This window comes from Antennarius striatus, chromosome 13, assembly GCF_040054535.1.
Source record: "Antennarius striatus isolate MH-2024 chromosome 13, ASM4005453v1, whole genome shotgun sequence".
Taxonomy (NCBI): Eukaryota; Metazoa; Chordata; class Actinopteri; order Lophiiformes; family Antennariidae; genus Antennarius; species Antennarius striatus.
Window position 1 is genome coordinate 8,833,021 of NC_090788.1, and position 18,907 is coordinate 8,851,927.

General features: G+C 38.7%; 1 protein-coding gene across 2 annotated transcripts; it reads right to left on the bottom strand.

Moving 5' to 3' along the window:
- Window positions 1-1,478: 1,478 nt before the first annotated feature.
- On the bottom strand, window positions 1,479-10,572 carry cchcr1 (coiled-coil alpha-helical rod protein 1). Of its 2 annotated transcripts, none has more exons than XM_068331080.1 (19): window positions 10,260-10,572; window positions 8,768-9,062; window positions 8,512-8,679; window positions 8,265-8,382; window positions 7,182-7,376; window positions 6,634-6,797; window positions 6,424-6,538; window positions 6,116-6,226; window positions 5,823-5,966; window positions 5,645-5,773; window positions 5,268-5,374; window positions 5,038-5,150; window positions 4,871-4,943; window positions 4,130-4,248; window positions 3,823-4,011; window positions 2,524-2,625; window positions 2,237-2,361; window positions 2,039-2,147; window positions 1,479-1,943 (listed from the first exon to the last, which is right to left on the bottom strand). In XM_068331080.1, exons 1-19 carry the CDS (start codon window positions 10,327-10,329, stop codon window positions 1,798-1,800), a joined length of 2,592 nt encoding a protein of 863 aa, XP_068187181.1. In that variant the 5' UTR covers window positions 10,330-10,572; the 3' UTR covers window positions 1,479-1,797. The 2 variants fall into 2 exon arrangements, with proteins under 2 accessions (XP_068187181.1, XP_068187183.1); XM_068331082.1 differs by having other exon boundaries at window positions 5,645-5,755; window positions 10,260-10,571.
- Window positions 10,573-18,907: the final 8,335 nt, after the last annotated feature.

Genomic DNA, 18,907 nt, shown 5'->3' on the forward strand with positions numbered 1-18,907 from the left:
TTGCTCAGCGTCAATTATTTCTGTGCAGAAATTGATGCAAGAATCAGAATTAGAAAAATAAAGACGATTTATCTATAAATAAATTGCGGGAAAAAACCCTCAAAACAAAACCAAACTAGACCTCGCCAGGTGCGATGCACTTTTCTTTGAAGACACTGCTCTCTGCTGGTGTAAAGTTGTAAAACATGCAGAGGGGACGTTTCTTTTTTCCTTGAAGGTTTTTTTTATGATTCAGTGAGCAACATCCATGCGCCGTTGATTGATATTAATATATTAGTAATGCATAATTAATGTAAGTGCATCACGCAAAAAAATATCAAAGTTCAAAACTATCCATCATAATACATGTAAATTGAGATTATAAGTGATTACTTTCTGTGACAAGTTTTCTTTATATTCAGTTGTTTTTTAATACAGTATTAGAAAATGAACATATACTGTTTCATACCATATGAGCTGCTTTGCAGTCTCTGAAGCACAAAATGAAAATCTGAATGTGCTGCTGAATGTCAGAAATATTCTTCTAACCAAATGCATTTGATGCATTCATTCTGTGCTTGCTGTGATGAATCGCCTATCAAGCCATGTGTCCTGGAAAATTATTTTTGATCATCTAAGTAAATAGAGTAGGGAAGTCCAGACTTTATTAGTATTTTTCTCTCAGCTCTGTTTCTGTTCTCCATGAGTTGCTTTTACCTAGAGGGTTGAAAGCTCCAACTACTGTAAAATTTATTAACACTCATGACAACATGAAAAATAGCACAATTATGTGGTTCATCATGATGTTTATCATCATCCATCCTATAATTGCAATGTCATTGTAAAATACATTAGAACTCTATTATGGAACTTCAAATAGAAAGTATTGACTTTTTCAAGATGAACTCCTTAAGGTCTAACCCTTAGTGCTGTGATATTGGTAAAGATGTACCAATCATTACCTGCTTTATCACTACATAATCAAAATTAATGTGAAGTAACAATAAACTGCTTATATTTATCGATTTTGGGAACCACACATATGAAAACTTACTCACAATTAGTAAGTGTTTGAAAGAATTTAAGAATTGCCAAATCAATATTTCTAACAGTTACATGTAAAAGTGTATTGCTAGGTCGCACTAAAAATGTCACTTCATGACAAAGAAATATCCAGCCATCATAAAAGCCTGCAGAATAAAAGTCAACAGCCAGACTCCTCTTACCATTAGAGACAAGTATGATGCCGGCTGTATTTTTATCTGCCACCAGTTTCTTTGCCATCTGATATAAAAGCTCAGTAAAAAACGATCAAAGTCGTCACATATTTACTTCTATTTAACTCAGAACCATCTGTTCAGTTACTTTTATCAAAAAATGGAATTATTTTTCTTTTCGGCAAATAAATATATTTCACTTTGTGAACCTATCTTCATATAACATTTGTTGTCTAAGCATTTCGTTGACTGAAACGATTCCGGGGCCATTAAAAAAACCAGTAAAAGAAATGTGGAATGTGGTTTTACTGTTAAAATGATTTAATCATTAATGGTAAACTGGAGACATTCACAGTAAAAAAAACGGGGAAATTTAACAAATATTTGCACCTTCCATCTAGCATACAGACAACAGAATTCAGATATAAAAACAGTGTCTCTGTATTAAATAGCAATAATTGTAAAGCCATCACTAAATTAGGGTTTTTTTCTGGTTCAAACAATTATTTTCACTGAATATATCAATGGCTCTAAAAAACCAATGCTGCCCACCTTTTGCATATAAATTAAAGGTATGTTTGCTTGCTGCAGTGAATCATTGTCAGGTGTCAGCTGTGTGAATGGTCTGTGGATCTGCTGATTCTCCCACGCTGTCATTCTGTCCCTCCTCCTCCTCAGAGTCCTCAGAATTGTTTACCACTGCAGCACAGAGAGAATGGAGCTCTTCCAAAACAGAAAAGAGTCTCTCTGGCAGGAAGCAGACGGACAGGTCAGTCACGCTTGTGGAAATGTTAGGACTTAAAATAAGCTTCTGACAGAGGTTGAGTTGAGACACTACTCACCGTTGGCAACTTTTGCTCCTACAGCACAACTTATGTCTTGAGGAGGAGAGGAGATTTGTAGAGCTGCTCTAGTATATTCGTTTGTTGGCCCTCTCTCAGCGGCAGCAGTCTGGAGCAGATTGAGGACATGGAAGGTCACCAAAACATATGAAGGGATAACTGTTTTTCACAACAGACTGTTGTTTTAAACAGTCTTACCATCAGTAGACATTCGTCTTTCTCATTCTCTTTCGGTTGTTTATTCTGAACTCCTCTCCCCAAATGTTCTCTCATCTCATTCTGCTTCCTCGCTGCATCTCTCTCAAATTGCCGCAAAGTCATAACTGCAACAGTCAATGCAGACATCAGAATCCACGGGGAAATTCTGCTATATAACGTGTAAACAATGACGATCATATTAGATCGCAGGCTGCCGTAAATATATGACTTCAGCTGTCTACGCTGAGATGCTGAGCGCTGATGTAGCACAGCACTCGTCGTGATACCTGCTTTGGTGTGCTCCCTCTTGGCGGTATTGACTTGAACCTCCATCTCTCTGAGTTTGTTGGCACAGCGGTCTTCAATCTCAGACATTCTCTCCTGCAGGGCTGAAGGGGAACAAATAACAGACCACTCCTCAATACCATAGCTCACACAATGACAAATGATTTAAAGGTGTATATGTACATCAGGGGATTTTATTCTGTTTCCCATAGGCAACAAGACTTCCATAAAGATAGTGCTACACAGTCATCGGCCGACTCCACAGTTCTCCTCAGCTTCATGGTGAGGAGAACTATCTTTTTTTTTTTATCCGTTAACTTTAATGTTGTAGATGACAGTCTCGTTTCTCATAGAAGCAGTATTCAACAATAAGGCTCAAAAACACCTACTGTGTGATATAATGCACATTCAGCATCAAATGGCCAAAATACACAGTTGTCTACAGGGTGGTGAGAAGAGTGGAGCACCGAAGAGCTAAAGAGACACATATTTCCCTCAGGAGTCTGGGGAGAAGAAAATAGAACTACAAAAAGTGTGAAAACTGAACTAAAAAGGGCTGCAAGTGGAGACTTAAGTTTGCCATGGCAACATAAAATTTAACAATATGTCACTGTTGTTTTTGCAAATTGTTTCTACACTCAAGTGGCCACATGGTCAATTCAGCAGTCAGACACCCAGATGAACAGTTTTTGCTTTCTTTTCGTACAACATAAAATCTCTTTTGTCATCAGAGGACACAATCCAGTGTCTTATTGTGCCGGTCCCAAGCCCGGATACATACAGAGGGTTGTATCAGGAAGGGCATCAGACGTAAAACTTTTGCCAAATCAAACACGCAAATCAAATCTATGACTTCCTCCATCTCTACAGCAGCTCAACAGGAAACGCTGGATGTTGGACAATATCTACCTGAATGGTTACAACTATTTTCAGGTTGCTCTCCATGACTTTCACTGACAGTATTAGGATGAGGTCTCTTAATAGCCAGCATGAACAAATGAAATAACAAAGCGAGCAAACCCTCTCTGTGTTCAAATGGGAACGATTGTTCTAAGACAAAATGAAAAATTGTGGCCTGTTACTTTAATACAGGATTATAGCTGATGGTTCCCAAGTCGCCTGGCTGAATTCAACTAACCTTTCCTAAATGGCTGCAGTCAAGGTGCTCTTGAGTCAAGCCACTAAGCAGACTGATGTGAATATGTGGAGACTGTAACAAGGGAGGGGGGCTCTGAAAAAATGCAGGAGTCCTTTGTTGAAGTCAAGGTTGTAAAACAGTCAAGCTACGGTGGCTGCCTCACCATGCTCACTGAGCTCCTGCTGGCTGAGCCATTCAGAGTGGAGTTTGTCCATGTTGACTTTACTCTCCTCCAGCTGCGCCTGGATCTGCAGCAGACTCTGCTCAGCCTCGTCTTTATCAGCCACAGCCTGAAAGGCCTCCGTCCAGCTCTGCTCTAGCTGCTGCTGCTGCTGATTCAGCTTCCCCTCATCTGAAGAGGACGTTTAAAGGTAACCAACATATCAACCAACATATCAAAAGAAAACATTTGTACTGGAAGATCAGATGATGTCTTATAATACAGTGCAGTGACTGGCACAGGGGCTCACACTGGTCTTTCAGATCAGCTAGAGCTTGATCAATGAGCTCAGGGGTTCTTTTTAGCTCCTGTTTGAGCTTGTCTCTCTCATCACACACCAAACTCAGCTCTGTCCGGAGGTTTGTGAAGCTGCAGGGCAAAAAAGATGTGATGGAGAAAAAAAAAACAGACAAAGAAGAGCATTAATGGTACATATGGTGCATAACTAAGCATGCGAAAATCAAAACAGACATTTTACTTTTAGAATAATAATAATACTGGCCAAGACTGATTTTGCACACAATTGTCAGATCATAATAAACTTAAACTAACTTTAAAATACTGATTACCTTTATGCATCATTTTATAAGCAACATAACTTTCACATCATTTAAAAAAAAAAACACCCCAAATCAATAAAATGTGTAACCCCACTCCTCATGCTGTGCAAAATCTGAATAACGATTACTAATCCACATATTGGAGTTCCTGAATTCTTGAAATCCAACCAAAGAAGATGGAAATAGGATCTTGAAGGTTCTGGAAACACAAAACTTGTGTGGAGTCATTTCAGTTGCTTTTACTTTTTAAAAAAAGCACCCATTACTTGTGATACTGAGAATGCTGTCACGCTCAATTCCTTCCACAAATATTTAAATTTGTGTATTTTGATTCATGAGTCATTAGTTTGACTAATGAAATGACTGGGAGTAAACTCTGTAAACTCGCTTTATGCACTAAGGTTCAGTAAAAGATGGTTCATGCCTCACACCTGTCTGCAGTCTGTTCTGCCTGTTTACTGGCCTGCTGAACTTTCTGCAGAGCAACCCTCCTCATGATCAAACCTGGAAAAAACAACATCGTTACTTTGATTGCCATGCATATGCGATTCAGGCAGAAGCAGCATAATCAGCACATTAAGATCCATTCTAATAACACCTTGGATTGTTTCCACTCTTCCATTAGCGAATGCTAGCCTCTGGGTTAAAGAGATGAGCCTCGTTTGAGTTGCAAACAATTCTGCCACCTTGCTTTCAAATGCCAGACTAAGCCTGTGAGGCAATGACAAAAGTTATGAAAATACAGCATCAACTGTGATGATGATTAAGAACATTAAACAGGAATTGTTGTTTTCCTCTCATTCCTAAATTGGGGTGCAATTATTTTACCTATGCACAGCATCTGAGAGAGTTTTAAGCTCAGCCTCCGCTTTCTGATTCTGCACCTTCAGCTGTGAATTTTCCTTACGAGCCTGGAACAAGTCCTGCTTAAAGGTCTGTAAAGAAAAATGCACATCCATGTAAATAAAGTATCTTACACAAATTTACTGTGATGCTCAATATCGAAGATGTTTTTGTGCCCAGCTGCTGTTATTAAAACGACAACCGCTACTGGCATCGAGTAAAGATTTCATGGAGTCAGCATTTCTGTGTATTGGCTCCTATGTACAAGGGTTTATCGTTTTTCCAAAGCAGCCACAAATTTATTGTGTATCATCAAATTTTCAGGCAATTATGTAAATCAAGTCAGTTGTTAAGGTACTAACCTCATTTTCCACTCTTTGCAGGTCCAGCTCAGCTATTCTGTCATTTAAGCTGTGTTTGAGCATGCTAGCCCGGTGCTGCTCCTGCTGGAACTGCTGCTCCATGGATCTGACCTGAAAGACAGACGCGACCTTTAAACACACAGGACATGATTGTGCAAAGACAGATAAAGGTCCATACTTTTGAAAGCAGCTGGTCCCTCTCTCCTCTTATTTCAATGTCCTTTGACCGGAGCTGGACACATAACTTGTAGACTTTCTCTCTCCAGCGCTGAAGCACTTGAAGGCCTTCAGATCCATTCTTCATGAGTGGGTCTGCCAAGGCCTATTAGACAGAAACATTGAAAACAGCAACAAAACAACAGAAGCACATGATGACAGTGAGATTCCTGGGCTAAAGCAGAAGGTTGCCTTGCCAACAGTGATGACGATTAGCTAGAGCTTGCATAATTATGTTGAAAAACAAAAGCTCACTTTCTTCACCAACTCCTCTTCTTGGAGAGCGACTATCTCATTCATAGAGTTAAGCCTGACTGTCAAGAGCTCTGTGGTCACCTGAAGAGCAGCTTTCTCTTGGTTCAGCCTCTACAATACAATGAATATAAAAAGTACACATACACATATGGGAGGGATTATTATAACAAGCATGACAAGTCAAAGATGTAACGCTCCTTTGTGCTACAAATCTGGACACTATGGAAAAGAACAAGGTTTTAAGTTAAAGTAAGGCAATTACTTTACAGTAGGCTGATTGCAATCAATGCCATTTGTATTGTCTTCACCTCAACAGCGTCATTTAATTGCTCCTTCTCACTGTTCTCTGGGGCAAGCTGGCCGATGTAATTTCGCAGGCTGTGCAGTGTTGCTGATTGTGTCTCAAAAGCTTGTCTCATTTGGCTGAAAAATAAACCACATTCCCCCAAAATCAGTGAATCTGACTGCAAAGTGCTGCATCCGATTAGCTGTTTTAAATTTTAGATTGAATGCAGCACCTTAAACCTTCTCTCAGGCCATCTCTCTCAGTGGATACCTCCATTAGAGAGCTTTTGAGCTGCAGCACTTCTGAGGTTATTGATTGAAGTCTGTCCTGTAGTTCACCGTTTGCTTTCCTTGCTGCTCCCAACTCTGCATGATGAAAAGCACTCAACTGCTGCAGCTAAAAAAGAAAAAAACCTTGAAATTATTCAGACCAACACATGTAATGATGTAACATATCAACAGTTTTTCCTCAATTCTTCCTGAAGTGTGTAAATGTGTATGTAATCTATTTTTAATGAAAATCACATAGATTGTGGTACTCTCAGATCGTGTGCATTCTTACTACTGTGTGGCTAGATGTTATGCGAATAAATCAGTAGAGTAATAGAACCAACTAGACCAACTAGGCTATTCTGATTGGGCAAATTATTTCACGCAGCTGATCCTAGGGTGCAGTGTTGTAAACAATAAGTAATAGCAGGTAACATGACTAATGAGCTTCAGCCACACTGGAGTCACTCTTGCTGCTTGTGATTAAATTGCCAGAGATTGTGTCACGTACCTCGTTCTCCTGCTTCTTGTGGATTTCTTGCAGTTGTTGTGACATTTTCAGAGTCTGCTGTTTGAACTCCTCTTCAGTTTGAACCCTTCCCATTTCAGCCTTCAGAACAAGCTCCTGGGCCTCCTCTTTGCTCCTCTCTAAATCTCTTTTCAGCTTAGTAATTTGCTCTGCAGATTCTCCCTTCAGTCTTTCAAGCTGAATGAAATTAAAATGTTGAACATAGACATGTTTTATTTAGAGAAGTAATGATACTGATATTGGCTTAACACAAATGTTAAAAGATGGTAAAACTATGCAAAAGCTGAGCATTTCCTCCAGTGTCCCTTCTAATCACAAGTTTCATTCATACTATTACGCAATACCAGGATTTTAATTCTTTCAACATGAAAACATGCTGAACTTAGAACTTAGATCCTTCCATAACTTTGGACAGAGGGGAAAACAGCTTTTCCACAATAATCAGCTTTTTCAGCTCCACAGGGTATATTCACCCCAAATTTAATTGTCTGTTTTGATCCTTGATGTCTGTCTCTCACACAGGTTTCATGCAAATCTGTTGCATGAAACCTGTGTGCCATTGAACCCATTTAAGAGTTAAATGGCTGCCCTCGGCATCTGTGGTGAAGTTTAAGAAAATGAAAACAAATCATAGATCCTATGCTTTTTATATGGATGTACTCTGAAATTCAATGGTTTGTCCTTGAGGCGATGTCCCCTCTTCCATCCATGAGCAAAAATGATAAACAAAAAAATAAGTGGAAAAATATTTCAAACTTTGCCACATTATGGAGATCCACTCTAAAATGTAATGTGAGCCACACCTTTCCACCAAGTTTCATAAAAATCTGTCAAAAAAATGTGTGTACAAAGGCAATACAAAGAGATGAACAAACCCAACTGAACTCCTTGCCATTTTAATTAGCTTCAGTGTAATTAAAACATTTAGCAGACTGCATTCTACTTTTAAGACTGCAATACTACACAAAAGACTGTCAAAATAATTTACAAGATGCCAGCATTTCTCAGGCGATCCGCATCAACACCTGTGTAGAAATTAAATGTTTGGTCAGTAAATAACAATACCTGTGAGCTTATTTTCTCCTTCTGTGAACTGCTGTGAATGAGCTCCTCTTTCATTTGGCTGAGATCATCCTTAGCTTTATATAGCTCTTCACGCATTGCTTCCAAATCATGGCTCTGTCTGTTACAAAAAAGTCATGCAGAGATAAGTTTATTCAAACTGATTTATTGTAAAAATCTGTTTGTTTAGTGATGAAGAGAATATCAGTACAACCATAAAATGACTTGGATGAATGTCACCAGCTCTTACCTGTTCATTGTGCTGTCTTTGTCTCTCATCTCTTGCCAGTGTCTCTCTGCCGTGTCTTTCAGAGCTTCCACCTGCCCCTTCAATCTCTCCACCTCTGCCTTGTGCTTTTCAGTCTCTAGACACCACTCCAAATCCCATCTGGACCACTGTTCTCTTCTCTCTGTACCTCTGGGTTTGAAAATCAATCAACTTGTGTTCCTAGTTTGCTATCCTACTGATAAACAATAATGGAATTCATAAAAATACTATGGAATACCTTCCACTACTTTCTGATGGATGAGTCACAGGTATCCTTCCTCTTCTGCTTTCTTCTCGTAACATCATCATCCTCTGGTTTTCCTTTCTCAACTCCAAGATTTCCTGTTGGGCCTGACTGATTGCCAGCCATTGATTGGTAGGACTGGGATCCTCCGATGGTACTGATGTTTTGTTTGTGTTTCTCCAGGAGGTGGGTGGTGTTGTCTCTGGGAGTTGAATGCCTCCCTGTGGTCCAGCAAACTGAACAGTGGATGTGAAATGTGACGGGGGTACCAGGTCTTGCTGGTTAATCCCTAAATGGTTAAAGAAAAAAAAAAAAGTGTTTAGGTGAGCACATTTGTAAATTTATCTCATTATAAAGATTTTCATAACATTCAACAGAAGGAATGAGAACAAAAAATACTAAGTGTGTGTGTGTGTGTGTGTGTGTGTGCATTTATGTTTGTATGTACAGTATATATACTTACACAAAGAGAGCGCGAGAGTGATATTCAAATATTTTTAATGTACTGTTTAAGGTGCGTACACACACACACACACCAATGTACTTCTTTACTTGTACGTATATTGGAAAACAGAAAAATAAATTTAAAAAATAGCAATGACCACACAGATCTGTTCTCTTCCAGATGTAAAATATCTTCAGTTAAATAAGCTCTGGGGAGAAAATGAGAGACACTGCTTTTATTCATTTCATAAATCATAGATCAGTCAGGAGGATGATCATACTTACCTTTGACAAACGGAAATATGGATGAGGAATTTTGTAAAAAAAAGTGCATGATTTTTCCAAATGAAATTGGTGTCACCATCACTTGTATGGAGGCCAAACACTATATTTTCTCTTGCGAGAATGTCATGTCATAGGAGTTTGGTGAATAGCCAGTCTTGAAAACCATACCCCAAAGTTTTAGTGTACATAGAGCAGGAAAAGCAGATGCTCAGTGGTTTCAATTTTGACAACAGAAGCAGCAGTTGTTCTCTTGAACAACAAGTCGTAACTTTAGCAGCTTGTTGGACTGGTAACCTGATTAACAACTGTCTAATGGACTTCTTGTGTCTTGAAGCTTACAGGGCAAGTTATCCAGTTTGTAACATCTTGACTCTTTTTAGTTGGTCACATTTGCAATATGTTTTATTTGAATTACTGGACTTAAACAGATTGTTTTTGATTTATCAAGTTACAGAATGACATTCGAGGTAAAAAATCTGCATGGGACCAGTGTCCCTTGTTCAATATCCATTAAATACGTTTTTCAAACCAAAGCCGTATGAAAATGGTTTTATGTTGCACAGCACTTACAAGTTATTCTATGTCAGTATTGAAATGATCACTGGTTTCCATTGTGCATCGCTAACAAGTGCAGATAATCATGGGTTGACAGGCACACCAATTCCTGCTATGGCTAGCTAACATAACAACGTCAACATTAGCTTCCAGCTCCGGGTCGTTAGCAACCGAACCCGCGTCTACGGCAACATTAACTTACTTGAAAAGGATGGTGAGGCAAAATCTGTGGGCACTACGAGCCTCTCTTTTGGCAAGTTATGTCGCTCCATGTTAAGCGAAAGTCACTGCTGACCATACACCAGACAAATAAATGCCAACGGATTGTTTTGGTCTATTATCACCGTTGACTTTCCCGGCACTCATGTCAGAGTCGTTGCCTTAGTGACGGCTTACAAACTGAACCCTCCGGTCTCCTGTGCTGCACACTTGTCCGCTTCGTAGCTTTTAATGCTCAAAACACGCGTAGGTTACAGTGACAGGTTTCGTCACTTGTATACTGTAGTAGTGTAGTTTTATTAAGTTGATTAAGTCAACTTAAATCGCGCAGTGCATCACGGGAAAGAGGAAGTAACTGCCACTTTCCCCTGACTTTTGCCTTTCAGGCTGACTGATTTACCTTCACATATCATTACAGTTACACGACCCGTAATTGTGTATAATTGCTATGCGGGCTTTACCTGGGGTGGATCACGTCAAATGCACATCTTGTAATTCATTTTCACAACTCAGGGTTTATATCCATGAGCACAGTAGCGCTAGACTGTCAGAGTGTCCGTTTTGATTGACCGACAGCAGGGCAGGTGTTGAAGGGCTCGTCAGACAAACCACATGAAATAGTCTGTACTGTAGTGTGTTTCAGCAAAGAGGACATCTCAAGACTGTCATTTGTTTTTGGATGAGAAAAGACCCTACAGGGGCCCTAAAACTATTAAACTACATAGCTAGTCATACCTTAATATTACAATGACTGGGAAACTGCTACAAAAATATGAACCACCCCTCAAATAAAATTGGATCAGCTGATTCCTTTTAAATGTCACCTATTTCCAAACACATCGTGTGTTTTGATATACCGTAGGTGTTTCTATTTATTTTAATGTTATGTCAAATAAAACTCCAATTATTTTAAGTGCAGACCTGTAGTGATTACATTTAATTGCTTTACATGTATTGTGCATGTTGGATGTTGTGATTTTATATGTATTGTTCAGGATGTCTCAGCAAAAGAGAGTTCATTATAAAACAATACACATTGGTTGGGGATTTCAAAATAAAATTCCTCCTTTTGTCTCTTTTCCAGCAGGAAAGGGAGAACTAAACACGTTTTCAGTACATCAATTATAGCTCCTCTGAATGGTAACTGGTGATTTGTTTTTGTAACTGCATTTGGGTTCTGAAGTGCATCTATAAATATACCCATGGGGATTAGTGCTCATGGTTACAAATAGACTCCAGGTGAATGTTAGGTGCTTTCGATATTCAAAATTTAGAAAAAAGCATCTGGGCTTACATCACTTCCTAGTTGCACTAATGATATTAAAGCCTCAGTGACACCAGGAACAGTGACAGGACAATGAAGAAAGAGATTCTAGATATTTTGGAGGGATCTGCTCATTGATGTGCATTAGCTGAATAGTATTTTCTACTTTCTGTGAAGCTTTATGACATATTTTACTTTAAATCACTTAAAGCTTTTAAGCTAAACTTTATTGTCGTGTTCATAAATTTCTTCCTGTGCATTTGATCCATCCCTGAGAAGCAGTGGGACCACCGGGACACAACATTTGTTTAAGAATCTTTCTTAAGGATATACTGTCCTTCTTCAATGCAGAAAGAGGGGAAAGGAGGATGACTGCATTTACCACCTAAGCTGCAGCCTACTTCATCCTAACTCCCTAACTGATCTCTTGATTTGTTGCTGGTTTGCCTGAAATACGCCCAGAGGCTTTTCTTTGTCCGTAGTTGCATCTTTCTACAACTGTAGAATCATTAGTATATGAATAATTTATATTAGGCATTACCATATCTTGACACATTTGTGTGCGCACGTTTTCTTCTATGTGCAGTGCTGCATGTTTTGCACATATTGCATTTGTGAAGCAAATCTAATTGTAATCATATGCTCATTTTCAATTAAAGGACTGCATTTATTACTTATAATTGGTTTTATTTTCACTGTTGAGAAAGATTTAATTACTGTAAACACTATATTTTTGCATAGCCTATCCTGCTGGTATTATGTTATGTTATAGTTGTCTAGTGTCTTTTTTGTTTCTATTTGATTATAACAATGATAAATCTTCTCTACAGCTGCCATGACCTACTTTCCCTCTGGGGTTCATTAAAGTTTCATCTAATCTAATCTAATCTATTTATGGTGTATTCAAGAGAACAAAGAGACATTTTAGTTTGATTTATACATATAAATGGTCACATATATCGAAACACCCTGGGAATACAATAACATAAATGAAATAAATGATAGAGTTGATGACTATATATAGCTGACTCAACAAATGAAAAGAACCGTATAACAGGAACATTGCCAAGAAAGACCCAAGATGACAGTGAAGCATTAAATACGGTGGACTTTAAAAATACTAATATTTAATGTAGGAAAGTGGACGATTGAGTAGAACAACGGAAGTGCTTTACATTTTTTGGGCGTGTTGATCTTGAATACCAAAGCAATATCACAACCAGCAGTGGGGATGTAAAAAAAAAAAGGCAATACTGATCCTTATTAAAAACAGAAAGGTGCAGCTAAAAAGTCTTTCACTGCACATAGTAATTGAAAAAGGCAGAAAGTCAGTATGGATATGCTTGCGTGTTCTGACCAAAATGTTCAGATTGATAAACAGATTTTTGTTGGTGTTGCAGGAGCTGCAGGATTGAGCATATACTCTCGACTCCTCAGCCACAATAACTTCCTGAAAGCAGTTGCTGCACTCCTGCCACATTTCAACTGTCTACTTAATCTGAGAGTCTACATACCCAAGGCAGTCATGCTGTGTTCTCAGTCCCTACCCAGAGCTCATGTTCACAGATGTCAAGTCATAAGGGATTCATGAGTTCTCCTTCCACCCTACAATATGCTGTCAGGTCAGTGTGTTTTCATCCCTGTCTTCTGCAGATGAAAGTCCTTCTCAATTGCCAAATAAACTTGTTCCCTCAAAAATCTCCACTTTCAGCTAGGTCAACCAAACATCTGGTCATGGCCCTATGCTTCCCCCACTCTAAATGATGGTGCTAAAGATTCAATATATTTGTAATTAAACTGGAGATGAAGGTGCAACCCCTGGGAGACCCATATCCAGCTGCAAACACTGCCATTCTGGTACATGTATTAAGGCCAATACAAATGGATTTACTCAAATTTATGTCATTAATAGAAATGTTCTTATGAGAGCAGCAGCTCCAAGTCAACATGCTGAAATGATGCCAAATCAACCTCTTCATAATTAAAGAAAATTTGAATATTTCTCACATCCTGACTTAAGAAACAATGGGTATCCTGGCAGACCCACGGCCACGGAAATTGCTGCATCTTTATCCCTAATCAAGCTGATTCAGCCCATACATCAGAAGAAACTGTCCATGACTGCAAATAACTGGACTAGAAATTGTATCTTTAATTAAAAAGTCTTCCTTTCAAGATACGCTTGATGAACTCTTTGTTTTCCACAGGGATAAACTCATAATGCCCATCTACAATGACCTGGAATGCACTATCCTGTTTACAGTTGCCTGGTAAAAACAAATCTATTTATCATTCTCATTCTTGGAACCCACTATTTATGTATCTCTGCATGAGAATCAAATTACTATGCTTTTTTGAATGAAAAACTCCTCTTTAGGTTTATCACCCAGCTTGAAACAGACATCTCTTCCAATTGCTATTAAAACAATAGCTCAGCTCTGCACAAATTACACCATCATAGCTGTTCTTCAGACCACTGGGCATTAAAGTATATATGGGAAAATATTTGCTCTGTCAGCAACTCTCTGATCTATATGCTGCTGGATGTACAGTGTATGGATGTGGAAGATTTTAGTTTGACAATCAAATGTTTACTTCAACTTCAGCTTAAGAATGCAGCAGAATATTGAGCTCAAATCCCTCATTAAATATGATTTTGCTGCTTCTGAGGTGCTCCTGGTGGTCCATAAAGAGAGAAGTAACTTTTCTGGCTCATAAATCAGTTTATTATTGAAACCAGATAAAACTGAACAAAACCAATGCAAGGCTTATTTATTCTGCTTGTTAAACCAGTGTGGTGCTGGTGTTTCAGAACTGTCATTACAATGCTTTTTAAAATGCAATTTCCTATTTGAAAGGATGGAGTCTTGATAAACGTGATAAATTGATCTTGTTTATGCTTTGAACGGAGATAAAGTGATTAGGAATCTAATTTAAAATATATTACAAAGCCAAATGGGAAATATTACAGGACACTTTATGGGGTTTTTTTTCTGTTGTTTTCTTTTCCTATACCGTTTTGTCTTGTCACACCTTGCTAAAAGGCGTGAGACAATTAAATGGCTTGTATTCAGGATGAACGCCCCAGCCTTTAAGCCTGCACAATTCATGCGCACACTCCGCTCCCGATAAAAGGTGGATGGGTTCTGCCTGAACACAAAGAGCCTGACTACACGAGTGCTGTACGGGGTTAGGGTGGCTACCTGATGGTTTCTAAATTAGGATTTTCTCAGTTGTTGGAGGGTGAATTTAATGCACTGGCGTATCCCAGTGGTTGCCTAGTAACGCGCTGGCAGTGAGATCTCTGTGGTGGGCGCTCCATTAAAATCGTTGGCGCTCCTGACCTTGGCGTCGTGAATGCGCAAAGCACACAGACTGAGTAAAGCAGGAGATAAGATAGTAAAGATCTGTGTGTTTGATAGTGGACCGGGGAAATATTTCACACAGCCTATTGTCCTTCAGCGAAACTGAGGCGCATAGGATGGAGGAAATCTCGTCATGGAGCGCGTATCGGCTCCTGTAAAAGCAGGTGAGTTAACCTAATGATTCTGTTTTTTTCCATGGGACGAATCTCTGTTCAGATTCATCACTGAGATCAGTGCTGATTGTTCCATCCAAAGCGAATACTCATGGATGGACATTGACGGAGCATCCGTTTCCTATTTTTCTCTATTTTGTTCAGAATAACATCGTCCTAGACCCGGATTTAAACAAGCTTGTCAGGCTCAACGCGCACAAACACGCACACGCATGCACGCACGCACACACACACACACACACACACACACACACACACACACACACACACACAGCAGTTTGTCGATGCTATCTGGGCTGTGGCTGTGGTTATCTCCATGGGTCTCAATCTGTGTATTAATTTATGAAACGTAGATCATCATGTTGAGTGCTACCTGCATGTTCCCTGCCAGGTCTCCTCTGCATCAATCCCTGTCTATATTTATGGCACTGCTATATCAGGTGGGTTTGGGGGAAAACACTAAAACAGTTTTGATCCACACAAGTCGAATTACAAGGACATTGGGAGTCCAGTGTCTGACACAGCTCCTCGTGCTTTCATGTTAAGGGCCCCAGGCAACCGGAACCTAATCAATAACATGTTGTCCTGGACATTTTTATTAGTGGTGAACTGCTGTTAATTCATGTGTCTGTCGATGATGAAGGTGTACAGATAGTCAGGACACGACAGACGTGATTATAGCAATCATTCTAATAGGTCTGTAAATGAGATCAAATCTGTCAAATGGGAATTGAAGTGGTTGGGGAAAGTCTTTTTGCCGAAACTAAATCTGTCTGCCTATTGGTACAACAGTTTGATTTTGGAACTCCATTACTTACATTAATTGGAATCCCTAGATGACAGTAAATATTGAATCCATGATTGAAAAATGTTCTTTTGTCTTAATTTTGCAGTATATCAAACCTTACCAAGTGATTGTTTACTTATATTTCACAGCCTATATTTGGTGGAAGCTTTTATTTTTGTCTGTGTAATCTCTGAGCACAAGTTGGAAAACAGAAATCACCCAAAACTGAAAGCATTCAGTTGACTGCTCTGATAATCATCAGCTCTAAAGTAAACACCCTAGCTTTGCCACCTGTCATTTAATTTAGAGGTTTGATTTGATTCAACTGCAAAGAAAAACTGCCAGTCTATCGAGAATGATATCAAGAATTCATACAGATTTTAACGGTCACTCATCCTAAGAATTAATTTATCCATACGATCTAAAGCCCTAGCATGAATCTTATCTTTCACTCATTCATCCAGTCGACACAGCGGACCACTTCTCACCGGATATACCCACTACACAACCCATGAGTGCCAACTTAATAATTTCAAATTCATACCAGGTTTGTGAGCAGAAAGAGTTTCTTTCCTACAAACGATTTATCATCTGTGTCCGTTTCAAACCAGAAGATGTGCCCAATCTACAAAAGAAAAAAGAAAAAAATAGGTGTTCTTTATCTTTTCCATTTTAATGTCTGGGGAGCCGTACATCACTGTCACACAGATAGAGGATGGAAGGAGACGGGCTTATCCTTTATGGATAATGGGGAACATTTATTAATACAGACTAATCTGGTTTGTGGCAGCACTGTCTCTTTAATGAACCCTTGTGATATTGTGCTCCATTTTTTCCCATTCTTTACATTTGAGCAAACTGTAATGATTCCCAGTATCAGGTAATGTGCTCCTTCACACTTGTGAAACAGAGAATATACTTCATTTATCTGTGTTTATGTTCCCACCAGTGTAAACAAAATGCTGCATGCAAAGAGAAAAGTCAATTCACCACATCTGGTTAATGAGTCTGTCATATTAGGAGGAAGATAGCATCTTTAGTTCTAATAGATAGGTTCATCAGATTGAGAGAAAGCTGTTTGGCTGCAGTCTTCCACAACGCTCGAGACAGTACTTGTCAATAAAGTTGATTAGGTTAACAAGCTTGTTTTTGCTTTGTTCAGTGAACAAGGCAGCGAGAATCTGATGTCGAGTATATTAAGCCAACTGCTCCCAGAAAGGACTGAGACAGGATGCATTTTGGATGACAAAGTAGTTAATTGGAAGGAGCAGAACACAGTTTGCTCTCCCTGGTTCTCCATGGGTGAGCTTACATTGATGCCTAATTGGCATAACGTATGTAGCATCTGTGTTAATGTGTATTCTCCTGTTTACTACGGTGTGCACACCGGTAAACCCACAACTAGCTATCACTTGTCCTCACACATATGAAAGCAGATGACAACAATGCAAAGCAAAACTGTGCATTTTTATTCATGCAGTACTGAACTGTACTTGACAATACACAGTATATACCAATGTTATATTTGTTCCAGATATCATGTGTTCCATATCCGTTCCAGACATGATATTGAGAATATTTCACTTGTAAAACAAAATTCAGATTATGTATGTTGCCACTTACACAATTATACACAGTCCATACATAGTAGAGCATATAGTGCAATTTTTAGGTACATATGTTCTCAACAACTAAGTGAAATAAAATAAATCCAACAAATAAAATAAACAGCAGAACACCTTACCACTTCTCAGCTTCAGAAAATGAAATAATATGATCAATATATGATAATTCATATAAAATAATAGGTGATTATGGTACTGATATCACAGCAAAATCCAACAACATTACATTTATGGTTTCCATGAAAAAGCAGCATGCATTTCTACATATGTAAGGAAATGAATTTAAGCAATACATTTCTTATGGGCATAATAGCTGAATAAAAGATCCTCACTCTCCATTTTTATCTAATGGACTACCCATTAGGATGGAAAATGGTGCTGGGGGTTCGAGGAGGCTCTTATATTATGTGGCAGTGTTTCCTAGATGTTAGACAGAAGCTTTACCTACCTTACCATTATCAGCTCAGATGATTCTGTCCTAAGTTGATCTTTTTAATTTTCCTTCGGTGCGTATTAAAGATGTGTTTATCTTTGCTCTTCAGTTTATTTCTTCTTCATTAGAGAAGGAGAACTTAACACCTTTTAAGTTGAGATGCTTTTGCAATGTCACTCTAAACATCACAGAAAGATTTTTCGTATTCCTACCTTTGCCTCCTCCATTGATCCACAGACATTGAGTCAATGAAAACAAATTAAACTTGAATGAATTAGAATAGAGAACTTAAGTCATTTGAAATGCATTATGCATGTTTGATATTTCAATAACCCCATTATGTTTGTGTAGAATTTCCCCCTTAATTTTATAGAAAGTGATTGAATAAGCATAGATGATTTGCTTTAATTTAATTAAATCAGGCTAAGTTACTAATTAGCTAGCTTTAGGTGACAGAAATATTCTTCAGTATATCTGACCCTTCAGGTTGGACTTATGTTAGAGAATTTAATGAAAACGTACATGTAATTAAACATGTCCATGCAATTTTAAAAAATCTACATTCTTTGATATAATCTCCAAGATTTAATCTACGTACTTTAAGACAGCAGTTTATCCCAAGAGGTTGTGAGCATTAAAGTGTTAGAGTGACTGAGGAAAATAAAGCAGAGTTGCACTCGCAGGAGAAGCACAACGGCAGGAATGTTTGCAAAAACCACCCCCCAAACAGCCACATATTGTAATGAGTAACAATCCTCTTGATCCTCCAATTAGGGTATTATGCATGGGAACATTAGTAAATGAGGCCTACCATATGTCAAGGGGTGCAACGGGCTTCTGTGCCTGGAGTCTTTTTTTGTGTCTAGGATCACCACAGCCAAAACGTACAAGGAGCAATTATATTCAAACATTTGACATTTTCTGATCATCTTGTTTTCAGATTTCTATGCACTGCAATGAAAAGTGGAAGTGGGGACATCCCGT

Excerpts from the sequence above, each read along its gene's own strand:
- cchcr1 (XM_068331080.1), bottom strand. The coding sequence starts at position 10,329 with ATGGAGCGACATAACTTGCCAAAAGAGAGGCTCGTAGTGCCCACAGAT. Across the intron at positions 5,375-5,644 it reads TGCAAAGAGTGGAAAATGAG|ACCTTTAAGCAGGACTTGTT; the intron begins GTTAGTACCTTA and ends TTTTCTTTACAG. Across the intron at positions 4,012-4,129 it reads AGCTGATCTGAAAGACCAGT|ATGAGGGGAAGCTGAATCAG; the intron begins GTGAGCCCCTGT and ends CGTCCTCTTCAG.